Here is a 21,647-nt window from a genome sequence, read left to right on the forward strand (position 1 = left end):
GGCTCTCATCACAGTGGACAAGGCAAAAGAAACAAATATTGTGGCATTTGTACGTTTGGTTTATGCAGCATTTCTCCAGTCAAAACACAGCACTGAATGAGGACAAAATTAACCCCACAAAGATGATGTAGAGCATTGTACAAAGGGTAGTTTTAACGTGGACTGATTCCTCAGCTGATTTATTTTGCACTATTTTTTTAAATAGACTAAAATGATACTAAGTGTCCAATACAGACTAAAAACTGTATTAAAGGATATGCAACTACGTATATTAAAGCAAAGGGATATTACAATACTTAAAGTCACAAGTCTGTTAACACTGATAGTGAATTATATTTCTTAATATATAAGCTGATTTTAAAAACTTAGAATTGTTAAAATTAGTAGAATTATTTCAAAGCTAATAAATGGTCAAAGCTCATTTTACAGTAACAGAGATACTTAAACTAGAAAACTGCAATATACTGGAACCAAAATGCCTTAGGATAATCTCCTCCTTTTTTTCTGTGGAACTTTCTATGAAATAATTCAATACCTGTAAAATTGAAACTACCAGAAATATTTTATTTCAACATTTGACTTCTGAATTTAAAATAACTTCTCGCTACAAACATTACAAAAGCCAAAGCAGCAGCCATGTATCATCAAGTTTGAATAGGCACTTTCAGTTTTCTGAGAAATAAAAATTAAAAAAAAAAGAAAGAACGAAAATACTTACACATCCACAAATAGTACATAACCTTTACTGTCTTCTGGAATTCTACAGGAATGTCTACAGAAAAGTCCTGGTAGAAACAAGGTCCTACTGGAAAATTCTCAGGAAGAGGAGGCCAGTTATTTTTTCTACCTGCAAAACAGAAAAAAACCCCAGAGCCTTATAATACAGTTTTAATTTTTGTATACTAGAGATACACATTTGAACTTGTTCAAATTGTTTCATGCACGAGTTCACAAGCATTTGGATAACTTGGGCTACCAAAACCCTCCTTGTCTCAGTATACATTTCCCTCCAGTTCCACAATAAACACAATTCTTCGTTGAATACAAAGACTGGGGACTGAAAAGCATTCTTCATTCTCAGAATCTTCGTATTTTTAACACCAGGCTCTTTAGAATCATGGATGTTTAGGCTGGAAAGGGCCTTAAGATCATCTAGTTCCAACCCCCCTGCCATGGACAGGGACACCTCGCACTAAACGACGTCACCCAAGACTCCATCCAACCTGGCCTTGAACACTGCCAGGGATGGAACATTCACAACTTCCTTGGGCAACCCATTCCAGTGCCTCACCACCCTCACAGTAAAGAACTTCTTCCTCATATCTAACCTAAAATTCCCTTATTTATGTTTGAACCCATTACTCCTTGTCCTATCACTACAGTCCACTTCTAACACTTTGAACTAGGTCTCAATATAGCTTACAGTCAAAACTTTATCTAAAAGCCCAAAAGCCTCAAGAAAGGCAGCTATTGAAATAGTCTAACTACTCTTCATTTCAAGAAGATGCCTACAGCATCACTGTATTTATTACAACTGCATACAGTTGTGTGACAGAGTAAGAACACCATAAAGGATGTGGTATCAGACACTTGAATTTCCTGTATGCTGATCTGCTCACAGGCTAGAGTATGCACTCTGCCAAACAGAAGCAGACTCAGAGATTCAACTGAGATAACTGCAACATACCTTTACCCTAGCATTTCAAATTCTGGATGCAAGAAATACATTAATCACCATGTTCAAAAAGCAGAGCTGAACTAGAGACTCACCTAAAGGCTAACCTTTACAAGAAATTCTGACAAGTTTTGCTTGCAACTGCTATCTTCAAACTTATCTTTATTAGCAGTTCATCTGATAAGAACGGAAAACTTGCAAAGCTTACATATGTTTTGTTTCCCCACTCAGACAAGATGAAGCTGGTAGTTCTGCCCAAACAGGTCCAAAGTACTACATATCTGTTAACTTTTCTGCCTCTTCTACTGAAATTTTTACCAGGCTTTTCAGAGCAGGAGACTGGGAGAGGGAGCATACTGAAGGCAATCAAGTAATATTCCCATTTATATTACAAACTACTTTGTGATTTCTTATGCAAAAAATACCTTATAATAACTCAGATATTCATTCCCACAGTATATGGTTCTTTCTGTCAGCAATAACAGTTCAAAGACAGAGTTATGGAAAAATTCAGGTATCTTGTAATAATGCAAGATGTTATTTAAGAATTTTATTTTAAGTGTTTTCCCACTGCTGTGGCACAGGTTTCAAAATTTTCAATTAAGACAGCTTGGTGAGACAGTCTGAGATCAAAAACCAAGAGATTTTTTTCTAAATATGGTCTGGATATTCATATTTGAAGACCGCACCTTGATGAGCAAAAAGCTAGCTCAGTGTTATTTTATTCAACACAGATTACCACCAGAAGGTGTATTAACTTTAATGGCATGTCTACACTACATATGCAGACAACCCCACACAAGCTTTGTGCAAACATAGAAAGGGATTTTCAGGCACGCCCAAATGAGCTAGCTGAATTAGGAAGCAGCACACCTTAACTAGTTCAAATGCAATGGTGTGCAGGACCTGAGCAGAAAGATCAAAGGCTGAGCTGACCTATCAGCCTGAAGATTTTTGCACCGTAGTTAGTTATGCATGACAGTTTCCTAGATGGCAGCCAGTATCTTAAATTGAATGCAAATAGCTAGAGTATTGCAAAAGACCCTGTCCTCCAATCAAGACAACTCTAAAGTGTTTTTCTTCTCAGTCACAATAGATGATTCCTGATTTGCAGCATCTTTTACAGAGTCATTTGGTGAAAAAAAAAAATAGCATCTTCTTTAACACTTTAAAATCCCTCTTTTTTTCTGCTCAGCCTTCCTAAAGAATCCTTTAGATTCTTCATGGACTCTTCAATCATTTTGATGTGAACAACTGCAACCTAATATTACCCATTTTAGAAATGACCTAAGATATCTCTAAGATACAGACGAACAAAACTGTCCCTAAAGCCAGGAAGAGAAAAGCAATCAACCCAGACCATCATTGTAAGTTAGTGAAATTATATGAAAGGCAACAGATGGAGAAGGAAATAAGGAAATAAGAAAAAAAAAAAAAAACAAACAACAAAAAAGAACACAACAAAAATACCCACTGTCTGGGAGAAGAGGTACAGAGATTTAATAGAGATACTGGAAAGAACAAATATGAAGAAAATAAAAATGTCTTAATGAAGGAACAAAATCACTGTGATTCTTTTCCTCAGAAGAAGAATAGCAATTTCCCACTTCCAGATCCTAGCAAATGACTGGCATATATGACTGCTCTCTACAGCTTCCTGAGGAAGTGGAGACAGAGGTGCTGAGCTTTTCTCCCAGGTATCCAGTGACAGGATGCATGGAAATGGTTAAATGCTGCGCTACCGGAGGTTTAGATGGAACATTGAGAAGCGTTTCTTTACTGAGAGGGTGGTCAAACCCTTGAACAGGCTTCCTAGAGAGGTGGTCAATGACCCAAGCCTGCTGGTGTTTAAGCGGCATTTGGACAATGCCCTTAATAACATGCTCTAACTTTTGGTCAGCCTTGAAGTGGTCAGGCAGATGGGCTAGATTATCATTGTAGGCCCCTTCCAACTGAAACACTCTACTTACAAAATTCACAAGACTTTGAATTACTAAGCAATTATGTTATCTGGAATTGAACCAATGCATATTTTAAAAAACACCAGCACATGTGGAAACAAAACAGTCAGTATTCTAGATACAAGTGAGAAGACCACACAAAGTTGACCTTGCACAGTGTTATGTTTTAGCTTTTTTCCTAACTTTAGACTGAAATTTTTCCTTTTGAAAAGAAATATTCCCACAGATCTACTTTTAGCAAAGTATCTTCAGTTAAGGAGATGTAAATCTTCTCATTTGTGAAACTGCTGTACAAAACCTCATGGTTTTGTGCAGCAGACAATTTGAAGCAAAGTGAGATTACTGATCTTGACTACAGGTTCCAATGTGTCTTGAAAAATAGAAAATTAGTAATATATATTTCTGCTATTTGCATAGACTATTGTCTGTAACACAGCAAGAGATGATAAAAAGAAAATGTTTTAAAACAGGTAAGTTCTCCTACATCTATAAATACTTACAGAAATAAAAGATATTTTCCTTACGAAGTTACTTTTACTACTTCTCTAAATGCTCCATTTCTACTGAATTGCATACTTACATATTAACCTAGAATAAAAATAGCCGATAGCAAGAGAATAACACCTTAAGGCCAAACTTAAAATTTTAACATTGAAAATCTACACAGGACAGGACAGTTTTTCACTGTATGCACTGTCTCAAGGGAGATAAACTTTCTTTTCCTGAAAAGATTATAAACCCTCCTCTTCGACCTGTTTCAAAATGTCACTGTAATACTAAAACAGTTTCTAAGAAAATGCTAAGTATCTGCAATTTAAAGAAGTATTTTTTTCATGCATACCCCCCTGCTGATTGAGACTCTGCATTTCCCTTTCTCTGCGATCTAATTCAGCTGCTTTTCTTTCCAGTTCTTCTTGACGCTTTAGCAGTTCTGCCTGGGCCAAGGCATGCTCCTGAACAAACCAAGCATAGTTAGATATCAATTAAAAATACAAAATAAAAATTCCAAGTCTGTTTTCTATAATTAAGCATCTCCAGCTATGGATGAAAAGTGGCCTAATATTGCACAAATTTATGCATTAACTGATTACTTAAAGGCAGTATTAATTTTCATAAATCATTGGGAATACCTTATTCCAGAAATAAATACATTATTTCACAAGTGTATTTAAATACTTATAATGAAATGGAACCTAGTGCCTGAAGTTGCAGACAAACCTTTGCAATTTGTGTGTAAGCAGGTGGTTCTTCTGTTGGTTTCATTATTGCTGGCTGGGTACTGGGTACATTAGGCATTTTCACATTTCCTGGAGGAGGCTAAGAAAACAAGAGACAATTATAAGGAGAGAGTTTCCAACTCTAATAAACATCTTTTCATTAACTCTGTAAGAACCAATATAACTGTTTTAAAGGAAGCATTACTGACAAACTGAAAATCCGGTGTGCTGCCTGCAATATTATAATCTTCATGAAAAAGAAGATAACTGTATTCTCTGGTGCAGTGTTCTACTTACTTGGTTTTACACTGCAAGACTTGCTATAAACACACACGGAACCTTATGGATCAGCAGATAGCAAACAGAATTTTGACTTTGTTCAGATGTGAATATGAAAGGGCAGTTATTGTTTAAGAGAATTGCAGGATTTAACAGTGATTTATTCATACTCTGAAACATTATGCCGTTTATTAGTAATGTCTTCCAGAGCTTTCTACTAGTGTCTTCCAGGGCCGCCTACTTAACAAAGCCATATATCACCTAGCTAACTAGAGAAACAAGGTACCATATTAAATGTTCCAATTCAAGATCCATAATCTACTGCTCAACTACTCTGCCAGCATGTACCCCTGTATTCAGTTTCAAGTACCAGTGGCAATTCATTCACTTGGTTACCACCTATAAGAATACAGCTCACAAGTAGTCCTCTCTTTTTTTTTTTTTTTTTCCCTTTTTTAAATTCTCCCCTTATTCCCATCCCTTACGGTCATCATCTCTGACTTTGCCCACATCTGTCATACGCAACGCTGACCAGAAGCTACTAGGGAAAAAATATTACCTGGATTGCAGTTATCAACTGAACTTTACCAAAGCAGATCTGTACAGCACTACTATGATGTTATTTTATTCTTAAACACATTTGGGGAAACTACAATTCTTTCTCCGTGTAGAACCTGCAACATGCAAGACTTTCCCACTCTCTGATTTTTTAAGGCAGAGACATTTGTTCCCAGTAAGACTGAAATAAAAAACAAAAATACAGTGAGAAATGTTTTCAACACTAAAACACTTTAAAACAAAGCAGGAGTAACTAAATATCACTTGGAAAATTATGACTTGGTGCAGGTTGTCTGCACATTTTCTAATCATCTTTTGAAATGCATGAATGCAGCACACTGAGGAGAAAACCTGTGTTTGAGTAAACTCCATCTCTGTGTGATACTGCAGTACATCTCAGCAACATCAGCTGATTCCAGCATTTCAAAATTCTCTTTCCACTTTATCCATCAATTCATAACAGAATACTGATATACCAGAGAGATCTCATTTCTCAAATGCTTGATGATTTAAGTTTTTCATCCTAAGAAAGATTACTTGGTACTATGGAATGAAGACAACTGAAGGTTAAATGCCAAGTCCTGCTCTTGGGTCACAACAACCTCATTGCAACATTACAGGCTTGGGGAAGAGTGGACAGAAAAGGACCTGTGTGTGCTGGTCAACAGCCAGTTGAACATGAGCCAGATTATGCCCAGGTGGCCAAGAATGCTAATAGCATCCTGGTCTGTATCAGCAGTAGCGTGGCCAGCAGGGCCAGTGCAGCAGTCATCCCCCTGTACTCAGCACAGTGAAACTGCACCTCAAATCCTGTGTTCAGTTCTGGGACCCTCAGAACAAGACAGATATTGAGGAGCTTGTGAAGGGCCTGAAGCACAAGTCTGATGAGGAACAGCTGAGGGAAAATGGGGTGGCTTAGCATGGAGAAAAGGAGGCTCAGAAGGGACCTTATCACACTCTACAACTACCTCAGAGGAAGCTGCATGGGGTGGGGGTCAGTCTCTTTTCTTAAGTGACAGGGCCAGAGGAGTTACGCCAGGGGAAGTTTTGATTGTTGTTAGGAAAAATTTCTTCACAAAATGGGTGGTCAAGCACTCAAACAGGCTGCCCAGGGAAGAAGTTGAGTCATCACCCCTGAGGTATTTAAAAGACCTATAGATGTTGGTGCTTAGGAACATGATTTAGAAGTGGACCTGACACTGATATGTTAACCGTTAACTGGACTTCATAATTCTTAAGGTCTTTTCAACCTAAATGATTCTATGATTCTCTGAAGCTGGTTAAAGACAGTTAATTAATTCCTTATGTTGGAGTATACTGTGGTAAAGGCCTGTACAAGAACTCCTACAAAAACTTTACAACCATTTTCTACTTCAAAGTAAGACAGAAAACCTGAACCACAATAACAGAAAGCTACTGAATAAAAACTAATGCATTATGCATTGTAGGCCACAGCAATGCTAAAAGAAAGCCAAAAAGATAAGAAAAAAAAGGTAACAATAGCTTTGAAAGCATAACTAATAAGCAGCTGCCTGCCAGACTAATAACCAGGACTGTTCATATTTTCCCACAAGTACTACAGCACCCCTCCATAATACTGTAAAAAAAGTAATAGCAATACTACCTGTAATAGTGTAAAAAGGTGGATTATCAGACTAGAAAATATCTGAACAATGAATTCAAAGTATATTTGAAAGCTGCTTTTACTGAACAGCCTACAGTGCTGCTAATGACTGATACATGTATATATGCATATGAATAAAGAAAACAATCAGAAAGGTCACAAGCTACAGAAACGAAGATGTCAACCAACAGCACACATGACATTAATATAAGGTACTAGTTATGTACAAGATTCTTCTGATTCAAATTTCTACATTATGTTCCATAATATGCTAATATGATCATCTATATGGTTAAGACTTGCTGTTGGTTGTGCACATAATGATAGTTGTGTAAAAGACCTGCTGCCTACACAGAAGCCTGTGCCACTGGAAGAATTTGTAGCAGTCTGTGAATTCTGGAATCCCAAGAAAGAGGGGCTGGGGAACAAAACCTGTTAAGGAATATTACAAAGCCTACCACTTCTGGGATGCTCTGAGACCTGGGGACTCCTCCCTTCTGACTGCTGGAGCCCAGTCCAGCTCTCCTGAGACTCTTTGAAGGCTATCCATTTCAGGTTGCTGAAGACAGCTATGGCTTTCCTGCCTCCAGGTTCAGCTAGTAGCATGTTTAGTGTGTATCCCAGGGATGCATACAAATACACACACACCTGCACACACAAGGGCACTAGAATGGCCAGCTACACAAGCTGCCACAGACAAGGCATTGCCTTTAACAACACCCCAACATAAAACTATCAGATTTACACAGAACAGAGATACACGGAGTCATACCCCACTGCTCCTTTCCAGTGAGTGTGAGAGCTGTCAGTTTTCCTTCCTCTGTTATGAAGTCAGCTGAGATATGTTCCAGTTCATGCTTTAATAATTTTCCATCTTTCTTTTCTTAACACTCAGCTGACTACCTATTTCCATCAAGAAGCCAGGTGTGGATGATCAATCTGGTTTCTTATAAACACTTCACTGTGTTTGGATGCAAGACAGAAAGAGAGGAGCTACCCAGGAATCTAATAGGAAGAAAAAAAAAACCTACCCAAAAACATTTAAATGTCTCTTAAAACCACCTCAACTCTACTAATATTTTTTTTCCAAATTTTTAATGCAGCAATTTGAAAATGACTGCTGTACGCATTATTGTGTCTATTCATGTTACACATATATACACAGTGCTCGAAGGAGTTCAACACACATTAGCAAAACTTGAAGAACCAGGGAGAAAGTAAAAGCCTTCTTTAAATGTATTTTCATTACATGATGAAGCAGAAATACTAATTGCTAATCTCATCTGCTCCTTCTTAATTTCAGAAACATGAAAAAAGACACAAAGTAATCTCCATGACGACTGTTAGAGCTGGAGACAAAACCACTGAAGATGCAGGCAGTGATATTTTATCTGACATTTATACCAAGAATATTCCTCATTTCTCTTCTTAGATGTCAAGGTCGTAATGCCTGACACCTATTATCTCCTACACCAGTTCACTTTCCCCATTACATCTCGCATGTTATATTCCTATCAAATTTCCCAGTGCTGATGTGAAGGATATAATTTGACTGATAAAAGGTGAATATACTGAAATATTTTCTCAGTACTAGAATAAGGGATACTGAGAAAAAGTAGAATTCATTTCCCCCCCATCCTATCTAACCAAGAACTGGTAGGAAGAATCTCCCTTGGCAAAAGTAAAACACAACTAAGCTAAAATAACAAATGTCAGTGTTTAGAGTTTGAAGTCACTTTCTCAAAGAAGAAATATTTTTGCAGTCCAGCATGCTTTAGTAACTTGAATTTGAAAGGAAGGCAGAAAAAAGGTTATTGCTGCATTAATGCTATAGAATGAAATGTACCATCTTACCACTACCACTACAAATTTGGATTTCCAATTGAAGCATACCATTCTCAGCTTCCTTAAGAACTACAACTATACATTATTACTTGTAGTGAAACAAATATAATTTGAAGTCTTACAGACCAGTAATTCTCAAACTAAAGAGCATAAAAGTCTTCAGGACATATTTTGCTACCACCAGCTTGCATGCTTTCTGCTCACTCACACCACTGTGGTTTCCAAACATTTGAAGTGGGATTACCTGCACAAAATTGTTCAAGATGACTCAGCTTCCCAACAAATGTGGAAAAAGGAACAGCAGCAAATCAAAGCCCCCAGAAACTATCTGGATGCTTTTGCTCTGAGCAAGACACAAAATGCAGAGTAATTTCTATCCCGACACTGACAGACACTGCAATCCTCTAAGTCTAAAATTCACAGCCCATGTTTCTAGCTCTGTTTATCCAGCCCTTAAAGGCATTCACTTCCACTGTCTCTTCCCTTAGTCCTGTCACATACATTTATTTCTACATGCATAGTATGACCTTCTCTTGTACCCAAAGCTGCTAGGAAAAGAGAGCAGATTACATGGAATTGTAAGCATATCCTCAGGTACCTCAGGCACATTGCTGCAGATACATATAACTACGGAATAAATACTCAGATATTCAGCATCCACAAGAAACAGAGGAAGAGGAGTACATCATCTAACGGTTAGATGATTACTTCACTCTTAGCTGAACATATACTTTACTCTTTCATTCTTGTCTTCTGCAGGAAAACCTGTGGAAGCTCTTTTCCTCTACAGAAAACTCATTCAGTAGACAGTTTTTATTAATTTAGTAATGTCTCATAGATTATTAATTGAATCACAGTCCATGAATACAGCCCATATACAGTAGATCTGAACACCGACTTAAAAGACTTTCCCCATCTTCCCAATTTTTCTATACAAGTGACATCTGTAATGAGCAATTAGAACGTTTTATACATGCACAGCTGACTGTTCAAAGCCAGTACTCAATTTTCCTCTTTCAACAGAGCTGCATGTTAAAATAAGTGCACAAGTAATTAAAAAAATGTCAGAGTAGCTCTAGATTGTTGTTTTGTACAAGACCTACCGTCTTTCTAACTTAGGTCAATACAAAGCATTTTTTAAACTCTTCAAGCTTCAGAAAGATAATTTCTGATATTGTGAGTTCAGAGAAAAAAAAAATGAAGACTTATTTAATATTCTTGCTAGTTGAAAAAACTCTGCCTTGAACAGCTAATCCACAACTCATCAAAACCAAGCTTGTTCCAGTGTAGCATTTTAACACTGTATGAACCCCTAATGTTGCACTGCTGTGACTGTGAACTCTACACCTGCTGCCCCAACCTGACCTTTGTTTCCTGTGATTCAGCTTAAGTGATAACCTCCAGTGGCAGTCTAATGGATGCTTCTGCTTGTGGCAGCTGCATAACTCAAATTGGATTTGGGGGAGAGAGATAACACAGCAGCCAAGGGCTAATTTAAGCAGTGCAACCACCTAACCACAGTGCTGGTTTAGGTCCAGATCAAATTTGGAAGAAACTAACTTCAATAGTTGGTGTGCAAACGTGTATGAATCAATTAGCTCACTCCATAAATAGTGGACAGCCCAGGGCATGTTGAGCCTTCCTGCATGGCAGCTGGCTGCAGGCCAGGATCTCCCTTTGAGCAGAGACACATCTCAAGGTTACTCCTCTGGGTTGAGAGATTCCTTGCTGCAACAGAGTTGCGCTGAGTAATTAACAGCATGCTAAACTTTGAAATTTTAGCTAAGTGATATTAAGGATTGACTGTCCATATATAACCCTTTAAATATAAATCACTGATGACGTCTGGGACTAAGTCTGGATGCATCCGCACCTAAACGCTCCTCTGGAAGAAATACAGAAAGCAAGGGTGTCCCTTCTGAACTCAGGAATCAACAGTTTTGACAGTTGACAGTCTGACAGTTTTGTCTAATCCTGACCTCTATGCAGTAAATAATCACATTTACCTTGCTATTGTATTTTATTGAAGCACTGTCATGTTTACTATCAAACCGTTAAATCACTGTTTTATAAACATACTGCTGCTTCTCTCTTTAGAGTGAAGTGTGCCATGCCATCTGTGACAATTACGAAGTTTCAAATACCAACATTTCCTACCAGCCCTATCAGATTTGCCATGGGAAATAAGCCTACATTTGAAAAAACTGTATTTGAATGTTTATAAATTATACTGAGAGACACAAATCATCCATACACTTGTAAAAGATCTTTACTAATAAAAGTAACCACTGAAAAATGCTGTTACACCCTATTCCCTATGTGCTTCATGCACCCTGCCCCCGACCCCCCTCAACTGTGGATAAAAATAAGCACAAGGTAAACTAAATCCATATAAATAGGAGCCAAAACCCAACTATGTTGCTTGAACATAAATTACTCCTTTTTCTACAGCACAACTGCACATAGCTTGTGGACTGTTATTTAAATGCAATTTTTTTCTCATTCTGAACACCACCTTCTTTCATTGAGTGAAAAGAAAATCAAAAGCAAGACACTGACGAGGTGTTCTACACTCACAAGCTTTAAAGCAAGAAGAATTCAGAAAAGCATAAGGACAGACTATCAGAAGTCTTACTCAACAGGGTAAAAAAAAAATACAGTTCTGTTTTGCCTCCCTTTCTGGGAGCCAGTGTTCCTTAACCGGTCAAAGCTCACTTAAATCAACTTACCCATTTAATCCTCCAAATATTTCATGGGACTACCTATCCTTACACATCTTCCATCACCTCTAGCTAGCCCATCACATGTTTCACAATGTCAGTCCAAAACTCTGAAAACAATACTTCACAAATCTTACCTAAAAGTGTTAACAGTTTGATTAATAAATAAATGTGCTTACTGTTCTCGAATCAGAAAAAGGATTATACTCATCTAGCCCTGGAGGAACGTTTCTTGTCACTTGTGTAACGGAAGGATCCTAGAAGAGAAAACAGTTATGTAAATGTATGCACAGGTATACAAGCAACAAGTCAACACTTGCATCATTATATCATATAAAACTCAGCGTTTGTTTCACCCTAAAAAAAGGTACATTTTCAGTGAAGAAGCGTGTAAACATCCACCTCTTTCTGTGTCTTCAAGATGACATTGGTTTATTTTAAGTTTCTTATAAACCTAGATTAACACCACGTGAAAGAGACTACCTGTGATACATTTGATTTATAAGGAAAAAAGCTCTCAACAGAGAAGGGAAGAAAACCATCCTATGTTTACCACTGGACACCACAACTATACATCCAAAGAGCACAACAGAAGAAAAGAGCTTTCTGTAGCTCTTGGTTTTCCCTGCCCAGAGAAACCTCCAACACCTTCACGCACAGGAAAAGCATTTCAGAAAAATGAAGTTGAGGGAACAGTGTCCCACAGTACCAAAAGCACATACAGTTCAGCTTTTACTGAATTGGTAAAATGAAACTAGTATAATTTTTTCCTCCAGTGAGCTACACAGGCTGTTACGTATAGATGTTCAGTAACACCTGAAACACTCTGCCTTATCAGCAGTGTTTTGGTCACAAATCTGAAACAGAGCCACACGGACTGCTATATAAAAAAAAAAAAACAAACACCATCCTTGCCAGACCCAGTACACTTATTCTAGCCTTTACATATTAATGTGAATTGGTAGTGTACAAAATACTCCAATTTTTTGTTGATGCTTTAGGTGTGGTACCCATTTCACAAATGCTGCCATATCATTCACTCTTCCACACAAAAATGCTCGAGTATAGACACATATGAGATTAGTGATAGCTAACCATGAGCCACTTAGTGGAACAACATGCCTACATTACTGAAACTCAAATCGCACTCAAATAGCAACTACTTGAAATTAAATTAGCTCCTTTAAAAGTACATTTCGACAATAAACTTCTGTTTGTAGAGTGATGTACTAACCAAATAACTCATCTCAACTGTGTCCATGAAGGACTATAAATGCAATTATTTGAATAACCAGAATATCACACCCACGGGACAGCCACTGAACAGTAGCAGATTTCCAAAAAGCAGGAAAGAGTGGTTAAGTCAAATTCAGAAGCACAATCTATATTTAGAAATACAGTATGAAAACAACAATAAATACCTCATGAAAGAAAGCCTTTTTTCTCTTAAATGTTTTAGAGAAGAGCAAGAGGAAGGGGCAGAAGGGGAGGGAAAGTTTCTCAGATCTCGTCACACAGCTACTGTAGTATTCTGACACTGACAAATAACAGGAAACATACGCTGAGCCAAACAAGCTGACTACATCAAAAGTCTTAGTACTAGAAATAAGTTGTATGCTTAAATACATACAGCGAGTAGAGTGAGAAGCCCTCGACCAGAAGTCCATGAGTTAAAATTACTATACTTCTGCCAAATATTGCTAGTTTGCCAAAGCTCTGAGAAAAAAAACCCAAAATGAAATGACTCGAGTATATTCAACACCACCTCTATTTAAGAAAAAATTCATTACCTAAAAAGCTTCAAACACTAAAATACACAAACTGAACCCCACCATGGCAAGTAGCATTCAAATTCTGCTCTAAGAAAACCTCAGTTGTACAGCCTGCACTTAATACAAGTTCATGGCCTGATCTCTTCCACATTCAGAGAGACTCATGGAAAAGTAAAACAGAGATCACAAGAAAAGAAGTGTAATCTCATAGCTAAAGGAGGCAAGTATTAGTCTGGAGATAAGTATCTCTCTTAGTGTGATCTTCTCTAATGCTAGAACTATCCTCAGCATAGCAAGAAACAAGATCTTCATAGTCTGGGTACGCAGGAGTAGGCTGCTAGACTTCAAACTGTACTGAATACCTATAGAGCATTTAACAACTGACACCAACAGGAGCTGCACTTCGCGTTTCAAAACTCCGTAATTTCTGAAGAGATTAGACCTGACATCTCAAAGAATACAAAGAATTACTTTGAATCATTTACCTTACACTGACTGTATCTCATTTTAAAAATAGGGCAAATCCCAACTAACCTAAATACAGTGAGGCAAAACTGTGCAGCACTCACTCACTGCTGAGTAATAAACCATTGAATTTACAGTTAATCAGGGTTTGAGTAATGAACACACACAATAAGCGTTGTGCAAGACCACATACCCAGAGAAAAAGTGGCATTTAAATGAATGCTATCAAATTTTTATGTTGCACGACCAGGTATATTCTAGTGAGTGAAACCTTTAATATTCTACAAGAATAATTAAATCTAGGCTGGCATAACTTATTTCTCCATATTTGATATTCCACTCAGATAATAAAATTAAAATGCATTATTTTTTAGTTTGGGGATGCGGGGGGGGGGTTAATATTAAGCAGCGGGGGGGGGCCCCCCCCCAAGACAAGCCACTAAGACAAGTTCTAATAGGTGATAATATACAGACACTAACACAAAGCAGCAGCACAGCTGGAACCGTCATATACCCAGAGACGTCAACTTAATGCATGATTTACGTGATTAAAAATCAGGTTATCCCCTGCAAATATTGAAGATTGGGAATTTCCAGAACATGCTTTAAATACTCTATAGTCAGACACTGAATGTAGCAACTGCAAAATGTCCAGTCCCCACTTCAGGCTGAGGAAAGCTATCTTCTGATGGACCAATACTTCTGCCTAAATTGGAGCTGCCCTTGCACTAACTCCTTGCCACAACCTGATTTTCCTCAGCCACGTGGCCAGTTCCAGTCCTTGCTATTTTTGAGTGCTGATCCCTGTAATTCCCATCTTGTCTAGCTCCTTGTTCTCTCCCTCCAATTCACACATCCTTCTTCAGCTTTACCGTAGCCAAACTCCTGCCACTTCAGCCCCCTGAGTTTCTTATCTTTTTATTTAATAGTATTGGTGATAGCAACCTCAGAACAGAATTTAAAAACAGGCCATTATTCATGCCCAGCTACTGTAGCTATTGATATATTTTAGGAACACACATTCACTTCAGATGACATTTTCAAGATCTGAATTAGTTCAGGAGACTGGAGTTTTAAGAAACCAGCAAAACTTAATTAACTGATTACCTTCTAAATTATCATGTTAACTGTTTCTTGTATTCTCTCTCCTGTAATGTCAATCTGAAAAGCAAAGATTAGCATCACACTCAGAATCACTAGGAGTCAGGTTCAAGAAGCACCCCAGTATTAACATCAAGAATAGAAAAAAGTCAGTTGGAAAAGAAAAAAAAGCAAACAAACCACAAACACCAAAATCACACACAAACAAGACAAAACCAGAAAACACATTTTATCTCACATTGCCAAGAACATCTACAGAACTATTAAAAATGCCTCCTGTGTCAAGTTAACAAATTATGCTCACATCACTCTGATATAGATAAAATTAACTGAATACCCAGTCATCATCACAGAGGGTGCTCAAACACAATTAATTACAAGTGAGAATGTTTAAAATGGAGCAGAAGAATCCGTTCTATGCAAGTTTTTACAGCTTTTTGAAAAACAAAGGGAACACGGATGTCTGTTGTCTAGGAGACCAAAACTAGTCATAAACTACCGGGTTTCATTAATACACAAGAGATTAGCAAATTAAAGACTGAAGAAGTAGATACAACCATAGCAATGCTTTTTATTACTGTTCACCATCATAGGTCCAGCATTGTTCCACCAGGACTGAGATGCTTTGATAGAATACAGAACCCAGTAATATTCTTTAAAACACCTTCGCTACATTTACATTGTTAGTTCTGACTGATATAAACAAAGTAGTGAGCTAGGACTCGCCCCCTCCAAACTGTTGTCCAAGTTGCTGAAAATTTTTCGCTTCTGAGATACCCCCTTTCTTCTATCAAAAAGGCAAAAGCATTTATCATTTGCACAAATAACATGTAATGAAAGACAGAAAAAAAAAAAGGCAAAAAATATAACAATTATAATATGTGCTTGTGTTTTTTCCCTAAGTGGAACTAGGTGACATCAGTGCTCTGCACAGAACATTTAATTTACTTCAGTATTTCTCAGTTTGCTCCCAATGACTAGTAGGGAAATAAAAGCAAGATCTTATTGCAGAGGTCAAGAAACAGAGTTCATAAACACTCTAAACACTGATTTGTATAGAGATTATAATGGTTTTACAAGACATTAGCAACTGAAAACAAGAATTTCAAATAAATATCACATAACCTAAGTAGAACAAAACCAACCTGTTGGAAAAAGGAACAGAGGAAAATTCATAAGATACTGTTACAATAAAAAGAAGATGGAAAACAAAGGTAACTGTAAGGAAATAGGATAATAAGATAAATTTTTAACACTGATTGATAGAGCAACTAAGAAAAACAACTAAGTATCTTCTAAGACTTAGGTACCTGAAGCATCGCACATTAAAAAAAAATACAACAATCTTGTTGTTTGGAAAAAGCATAAAATTGAAATGCTGCACTTAGAAGTGTGGTGGTTTTTTTCGGGTTTTGGTTTGGTGTGTTTTTTTTTTTTTTAAGATTTCCATGGAATTTACAGAACAGCACCAAAAATCTGAGTAAACTGACAGGTACACCTGACCTAAGTCCTAAGAAAGACTAAGGAGAAACAATATACTATGAATGCAAAAAAGGATTTAAAAAATAAGAGGATTAATCATTTGTAGTGAATGAAATCAGAAAAATAAAGCATGGAAATACTGCATTGATTATGTAGCTCTATAAGATTAATCTACTAAAGATGACTGTAGAAAACTTTTGCTTTTTACCCTACTTCTGTATTAAGTTCTATGTTAAGAACTCTTGATGAGTGGAGTACTTGAAATCCAAACTCAGAAAATAGTTCTCATCACAAAGCATCTTAGCAGATCAAGTCTCTTTATATTGTCAATTCACTGTGCCAATCCTACCACCTCCCTCATCAGTCACTGGCTTACCCCCCCCTTCAGCTCTGCCACCATACAATCCTTTTTTATTTCAAGATCCCCACAAGTTTATCTGACCTAAGTGCTTTACCAGTCACCGACATCAGTCAGCCTTCACTTTGCAAATATCTTCAGCATTTACTGTTCCATAAACACCTAGCTAGGCATTTTGTGCTTGGAGGGAACTTCCCAGAAAGCAAGAGAAGCACAACTCCAACCTTATCCTCCTAACTTCCTTAAAATAACTCTGACTGTATACAGAATAGAAGCAGAAGCCAGGGGTCTACCAGGAGTGAATCCAGACTGGTATATGCACCCTGGGGAAGTCAGGAGATTATATCTATATCTAGCAAAGTCAATCTTAACCAACTAGGATTTCTTATCCCTACCGCTCCCACTAAAAGGCTTTGTTTTCTTTTATGAAAAGGATAAACTTTTCATCTCAAGTTAAGCTCTCTACTGATTAGCACAACTTATTCCCAATACCCACTTCATGTTAGCCTTTTCTATATATAACACTAAATGTACACTTTTTCAGTAAGAATTCATCCTGAGGCCTGGGGTTGTTTTGTTTGCTTGGTTGGTTTAGTTTGTTATTTGGTTTGGGGTTTTGTTGGTTTGGTTTGTTATTTGGTCTTGGGTTTTTTTTAATGGTAAGAGTTGTACTTCCTACTCACTGTTGAGTACTTCCTAAGATCACACAACTGGCTCAGAAAATTAAGCAAAAATGCACAATACAAAAATGCCCAAAAGTATGTTTGTTGATCCGAGTTTTTTTATTTCTTTATCAAACTATCCACTCCACTTTCCATGGAGAGGAATTAAAGCTATTGCTGTTTCAATTGAAACTCTCCATATAATATGTTTTGCTTTCAGTATGTCCTCATGAGCATTTCTGGGAAGAGATTTCTGACAAAGCCTACCTTTTGCGAACAAAACTGTGAGGGGAAAGAAAAAAGTATTTGGACAGCAATGAGTACCTTTTAAAAAAATAGCTTTTTTTTCCTCCCTGTTAACCGTTAGGTTTCAGTTTTTTAGATCAGGACCTGACACTTCAACAAGACAAAAGCCTGCACATGAAGGATGTTTTTGTCAGTATCATAACGTACTACATCCTACCAGCTTAAACCTCTGAAACTGCAATTTGCACATGTTCAGTAAACACTTAATATAAATCAGCCAAATTCCCCAAAGACTTCCCCTTCTCATGCCACAGAAAGCTGCACATGGAAAAATTAAGTTTCAAGAAACTACTGATGTTTTAATGCAGTGTCAAACCTTGCCACTTCTTCATGCTTTGTTTCTTTCTTCATCACCCCATGCTCAAGAACAAGTCAAGGTACAGACACTTCACAAAAGCAAGTAAACTGAGATTTCATGTTTCACTATCCTAATAGTACGCTAGCAGTATAAACAGTTTACATTTAACAGTATGAAGGAAACTTTATAATACATTCTAAACTACTGCTAAAAAACACTACTACAAAAATAAAAAAATTGTCCTCAAAGCTTATACATATGGGAATTAGTAACTCATAGGCAAAATAAAGCTATTTAGTACTTCTAATAATAATAATAAAAAAATCTGAGTAACCACTATAATAGTTCTTTCACAATTTCAAGTTTAACATCTTATTCACTGATCAGCCATTTCCCACTCCCCACATAGAATGATGCTCAAAAAATTTTCACTTTAGCACTGACCAAACAGAATTGTTAAATTCTGTTAAACAGTATAAAAGTAGCCAGCTGGGCTTTCTTACACTTGGCTGTCAAGCAGTGCCTGTTATACACCACAGTATCTCACAGTAGCAGAGCTAAACAGGTTCTACGCCACGGAGCAAGATAATTCAATTCTCCGCCTCTGAAACCAAGAACTTCAGAGGCTCACAAGGCCAAATCTGTCCTAAACCTTTTAAAGCCTACAACCACACAAACCCAGAACTCCCTACAAATATAGTCGTGTTTTTCATTATGTTATTTCCCCTCGAGAGATACTTCATGCAGTAGTCCTTGGACCAGTTCAGACCAGGCCAGATGTAAAAAATGTACACTGCAGCCTCTGGCAGAAAGCTCCAGGGGAGACTCGAGCTTGACGCCTCAGCTTTTGGAGTCAGGGATACAGAGGATCTGAGGCCAGCTATAGCCCAACTGAAAAAGAGATACTGGTAGCCTATGAAGTGGTTTGAGCTGCACAGCTCCTCCTGGCACCCCAGCTGCCTGTGCTGGGCTAGATGTTCAAAGGCACGGTCTCCTCTACACATGATGCAACCGATGCTACATGGAGTAAGTGGGCTGCACTAATTACACAACAAGCTTGAACAGGAAATCCCAGTCGTCCAGGAATTCTAGAAGTCATCATGGACTGGCCAGAGGGCAAAGATTTTGGAATGTTACCAGAGGAGGAGGTGATCCATGCTGAAGGGGCCCCACCATATAATAAACCATCAGAAAGTGAAAAGCAATATGCCTTGTTTACTGATGGGTCCTGTCGTATACTGGGAAAGCATCGGAGATGGAAAGCAGCTGTATGGAGTCCCCAGTGACAAGTCGCAGAAACTGTTAAAGAAGAAGGTGAATCAAGTCAGTTTGATGCACAGCTGCACCAGTTTCTAAGAAGGAGAAAAATGACTGCTACTGCTGCACCCAGGACAACCAACAAGTGGATAAAGCTGCTAAGACTGAAGTGGCTCAGATGGACTTAGATTGGCAACACAAGGGTGAATTATTTCTGGCCCAGTGGGCCCACGACACTTCAGGCCATCAGGGCAGAGATGCAACATATAGATGGGCCAGTGATCGAGGGGTGGACTTAACAATGGACACTATTGCCCAGGTTATTCCTGAGTGTGAAACATGTGCTGCAATTAAGCAAGCCAAATGGTTAAAGCCTCTTTGGTATGGAGGACGATGGCTAAAGTACAAAAATGGGGAGGGCCTGGCAGATTGATTATATCACACTCCCACCAACCCACCATGGCAAGCATCATGTGCTTACCATGGTGGCAGCAGCCACTGGATGACTGGAAACATACGGTGTGCCCCACACCACTGCCCTGGGCCTTGAGAAACAGATCTTGTGTTGACACGGCACCCCAGAGAGAACTGAATCAGACAATGGGACTCACTTCCAGAATAACCTTATAGACACTTGGGCCAAAGAGTATGGCACTGAGTGGGTATATCACATCTCCTACCATGCACCAGCCTCTGGGAAAATCAAACAGTACAATAGATTGTTGAAAACTACACTGAGAGCAATGGGTGGTGGGACTTTCAAACACTGGGATACACATTTACCAAAAGCCAACAATAAAACACGCCAGGCAGAGGTGACTCTTGGCAATGCTGCTGCTGATGCCCACGAAGCCAAGGCTAAAGCAGATGATGCTGAGAAAATCACCGGCACTGTTTAGAATAATGCTGTGGCTACTGAAGCCAAAGCTGACAGAATTTTTGCTGATGTGACAGGGCTGACCAGGGAAGTGGATAAGATGATGAAGCAACAACAGAATGCAGAAAAAGAGCTGAAGCGGAAGCAGGATGATGCTGAGCAGGGTATGATGATGGCCGGGATGGCCTCACAGGCTGCCCAGGAGGCAGAAGACAAAGAAAGGAAAGCAAAGAACTCTGTAAACAGTTTGCTTTCTGTCATTAATGACCTGCTGGACCAGTTAGGGCAACTGGAGATGGTGGACTTGAACAAACTGAATGAAATTGAGGGTACCCTGAACAGTGCCAAAGACTAGATGAAAGATAGTGACCTGGAGAGAGAGAAGCCAGGAAGCAAGATGATGCAATACAGGTTTACAACAGGGACACTGAAGAGATCCTGAAGGACATTAGCAACCTGGAAGACATCAAGACTTTGCCATCTGGCTGTTTTAACACCCCATCCACTGAAAAACCCTGAGGGTGCACTGGGGGTGGGAGATATTTCCCTGGTGAGTGGTGGAGCAGTGGTTTGGCTATGGAGTGCCTTAACACACATGCCCTCTTCCTTCCCCAGATCCAGCTCTCCAACTACCTCAACACTGGGAAGATAGTTGGAGAGAAGTCAGGGCTAGTCAGCCCCACCCTGCAATGGAGAGCTGGACATCTAAAAACATATAATCTCCATCTCATAGCTATTCTCAAATATTTCTCCTTCCTCTGCTCTGAAACACATGTTGTGCTCCTCTTTGTAACGCTGAATCTCAGCATACAGTGCAATAACACTACTAATGGCTGTATGTGCTAACACTTAACAAAAATCTGGAAATAAAATGCAACTACGACTGATACTGAGTATCTATTAAAACACCTTAGTTTTAATAGATTACAGTGCAGGTTACAGCACTGATGAAGTGTACTCTTGAAGCTAACTACTATGTAGCCCAGCTAAAGGGCACTTCCAGTACTGTGATGTGCGTCATTAAATTATGCAAGATTTAGAGAAATTTATAAATTTTGAAGACATGAAGGGAAACCAGGTAATAAAGTCAGAAAAATATTTTATGTCCTTGGCTATTTTAAAGCCAGACAACTTAACTGGGTATATTTAATAATCATATAAAAGAACAAAAACTCAGTTACACACATAGG

General features: G+C 38.3%; 2 protein-coding genes across 4 annotated transcripts in view; one reads left to right on the forward strand and one right to left on the reverse strand.

Moving 5' to 3' along the window:
- SCAMP1 (secretory carrier membrane protein 1) overlaps positions 1 to 21,647 on the reverse strand; it is a 73,465-nt gene that overhangs the window by 12,035 nt on the left and 39,783 nt on the right. The window contains exons 3-6 of one of the 3 annotated variants that reach the window (XM_061376807.1): positions 12,059 to 12,136; positions 4,855 to 4,953; positions 4,478 to 4,589; positions 719 to 847 (exon numbers count right to left, since the gene is read on the reverse strand). In XM_061376807.1, coding sequence (XP_061232791.1) covers positions 719 to 847; positions 4,478 to 4,589; positions 4,855 to 4,953; positions 12,059 to 12,136 — 418 coding nt within the window. The remainder of the gene's footprint in view (positions 1 to 718; positions 848 to 4,477; positions 4,590 to 4,854; positions 4,954 to 12,058; positions 12,137 to 21,647) is intronic. The other 2 variants (XM_061376808.1, XM_061376809.1) reach the window with 2 other exon arrangements.
- On the forward strand, positions 20,267 to 21,228 carry LOC133224903 (laminin subunit gamma-1-like). The gene is given in 2 exon segments (XM_061376819.1): positions 20,267 to 20,828; positions 20,831 to 21,228. Coding segments are annotated over 2 exon segments (417 nt in total). The 5' UTR covers positions 20,267 to 20,557; the 3' UTR covers positions 20,977 to 21,228.

The sequence above is a fragment of the Neopsephotus bourkii genome, unplaced genomic scaffold (assembly GCF_033783945.1).
Source record: "Neopsephotus bourkii isolate Nb327-2 ecotype Australia unplaced genomic scaffold, CSIRO-AGI_Nbou_v1 NB_1740, whole genome shotgun sequence".
In the NCBI taxonomy this organism is placed as follows: domain Eukaryota; kingdom Metazoa; phylum Chordata; class Aves; order Psittaciformes; family Psittacidae; genus Neopsephotus; species Neopsephotus bourkii.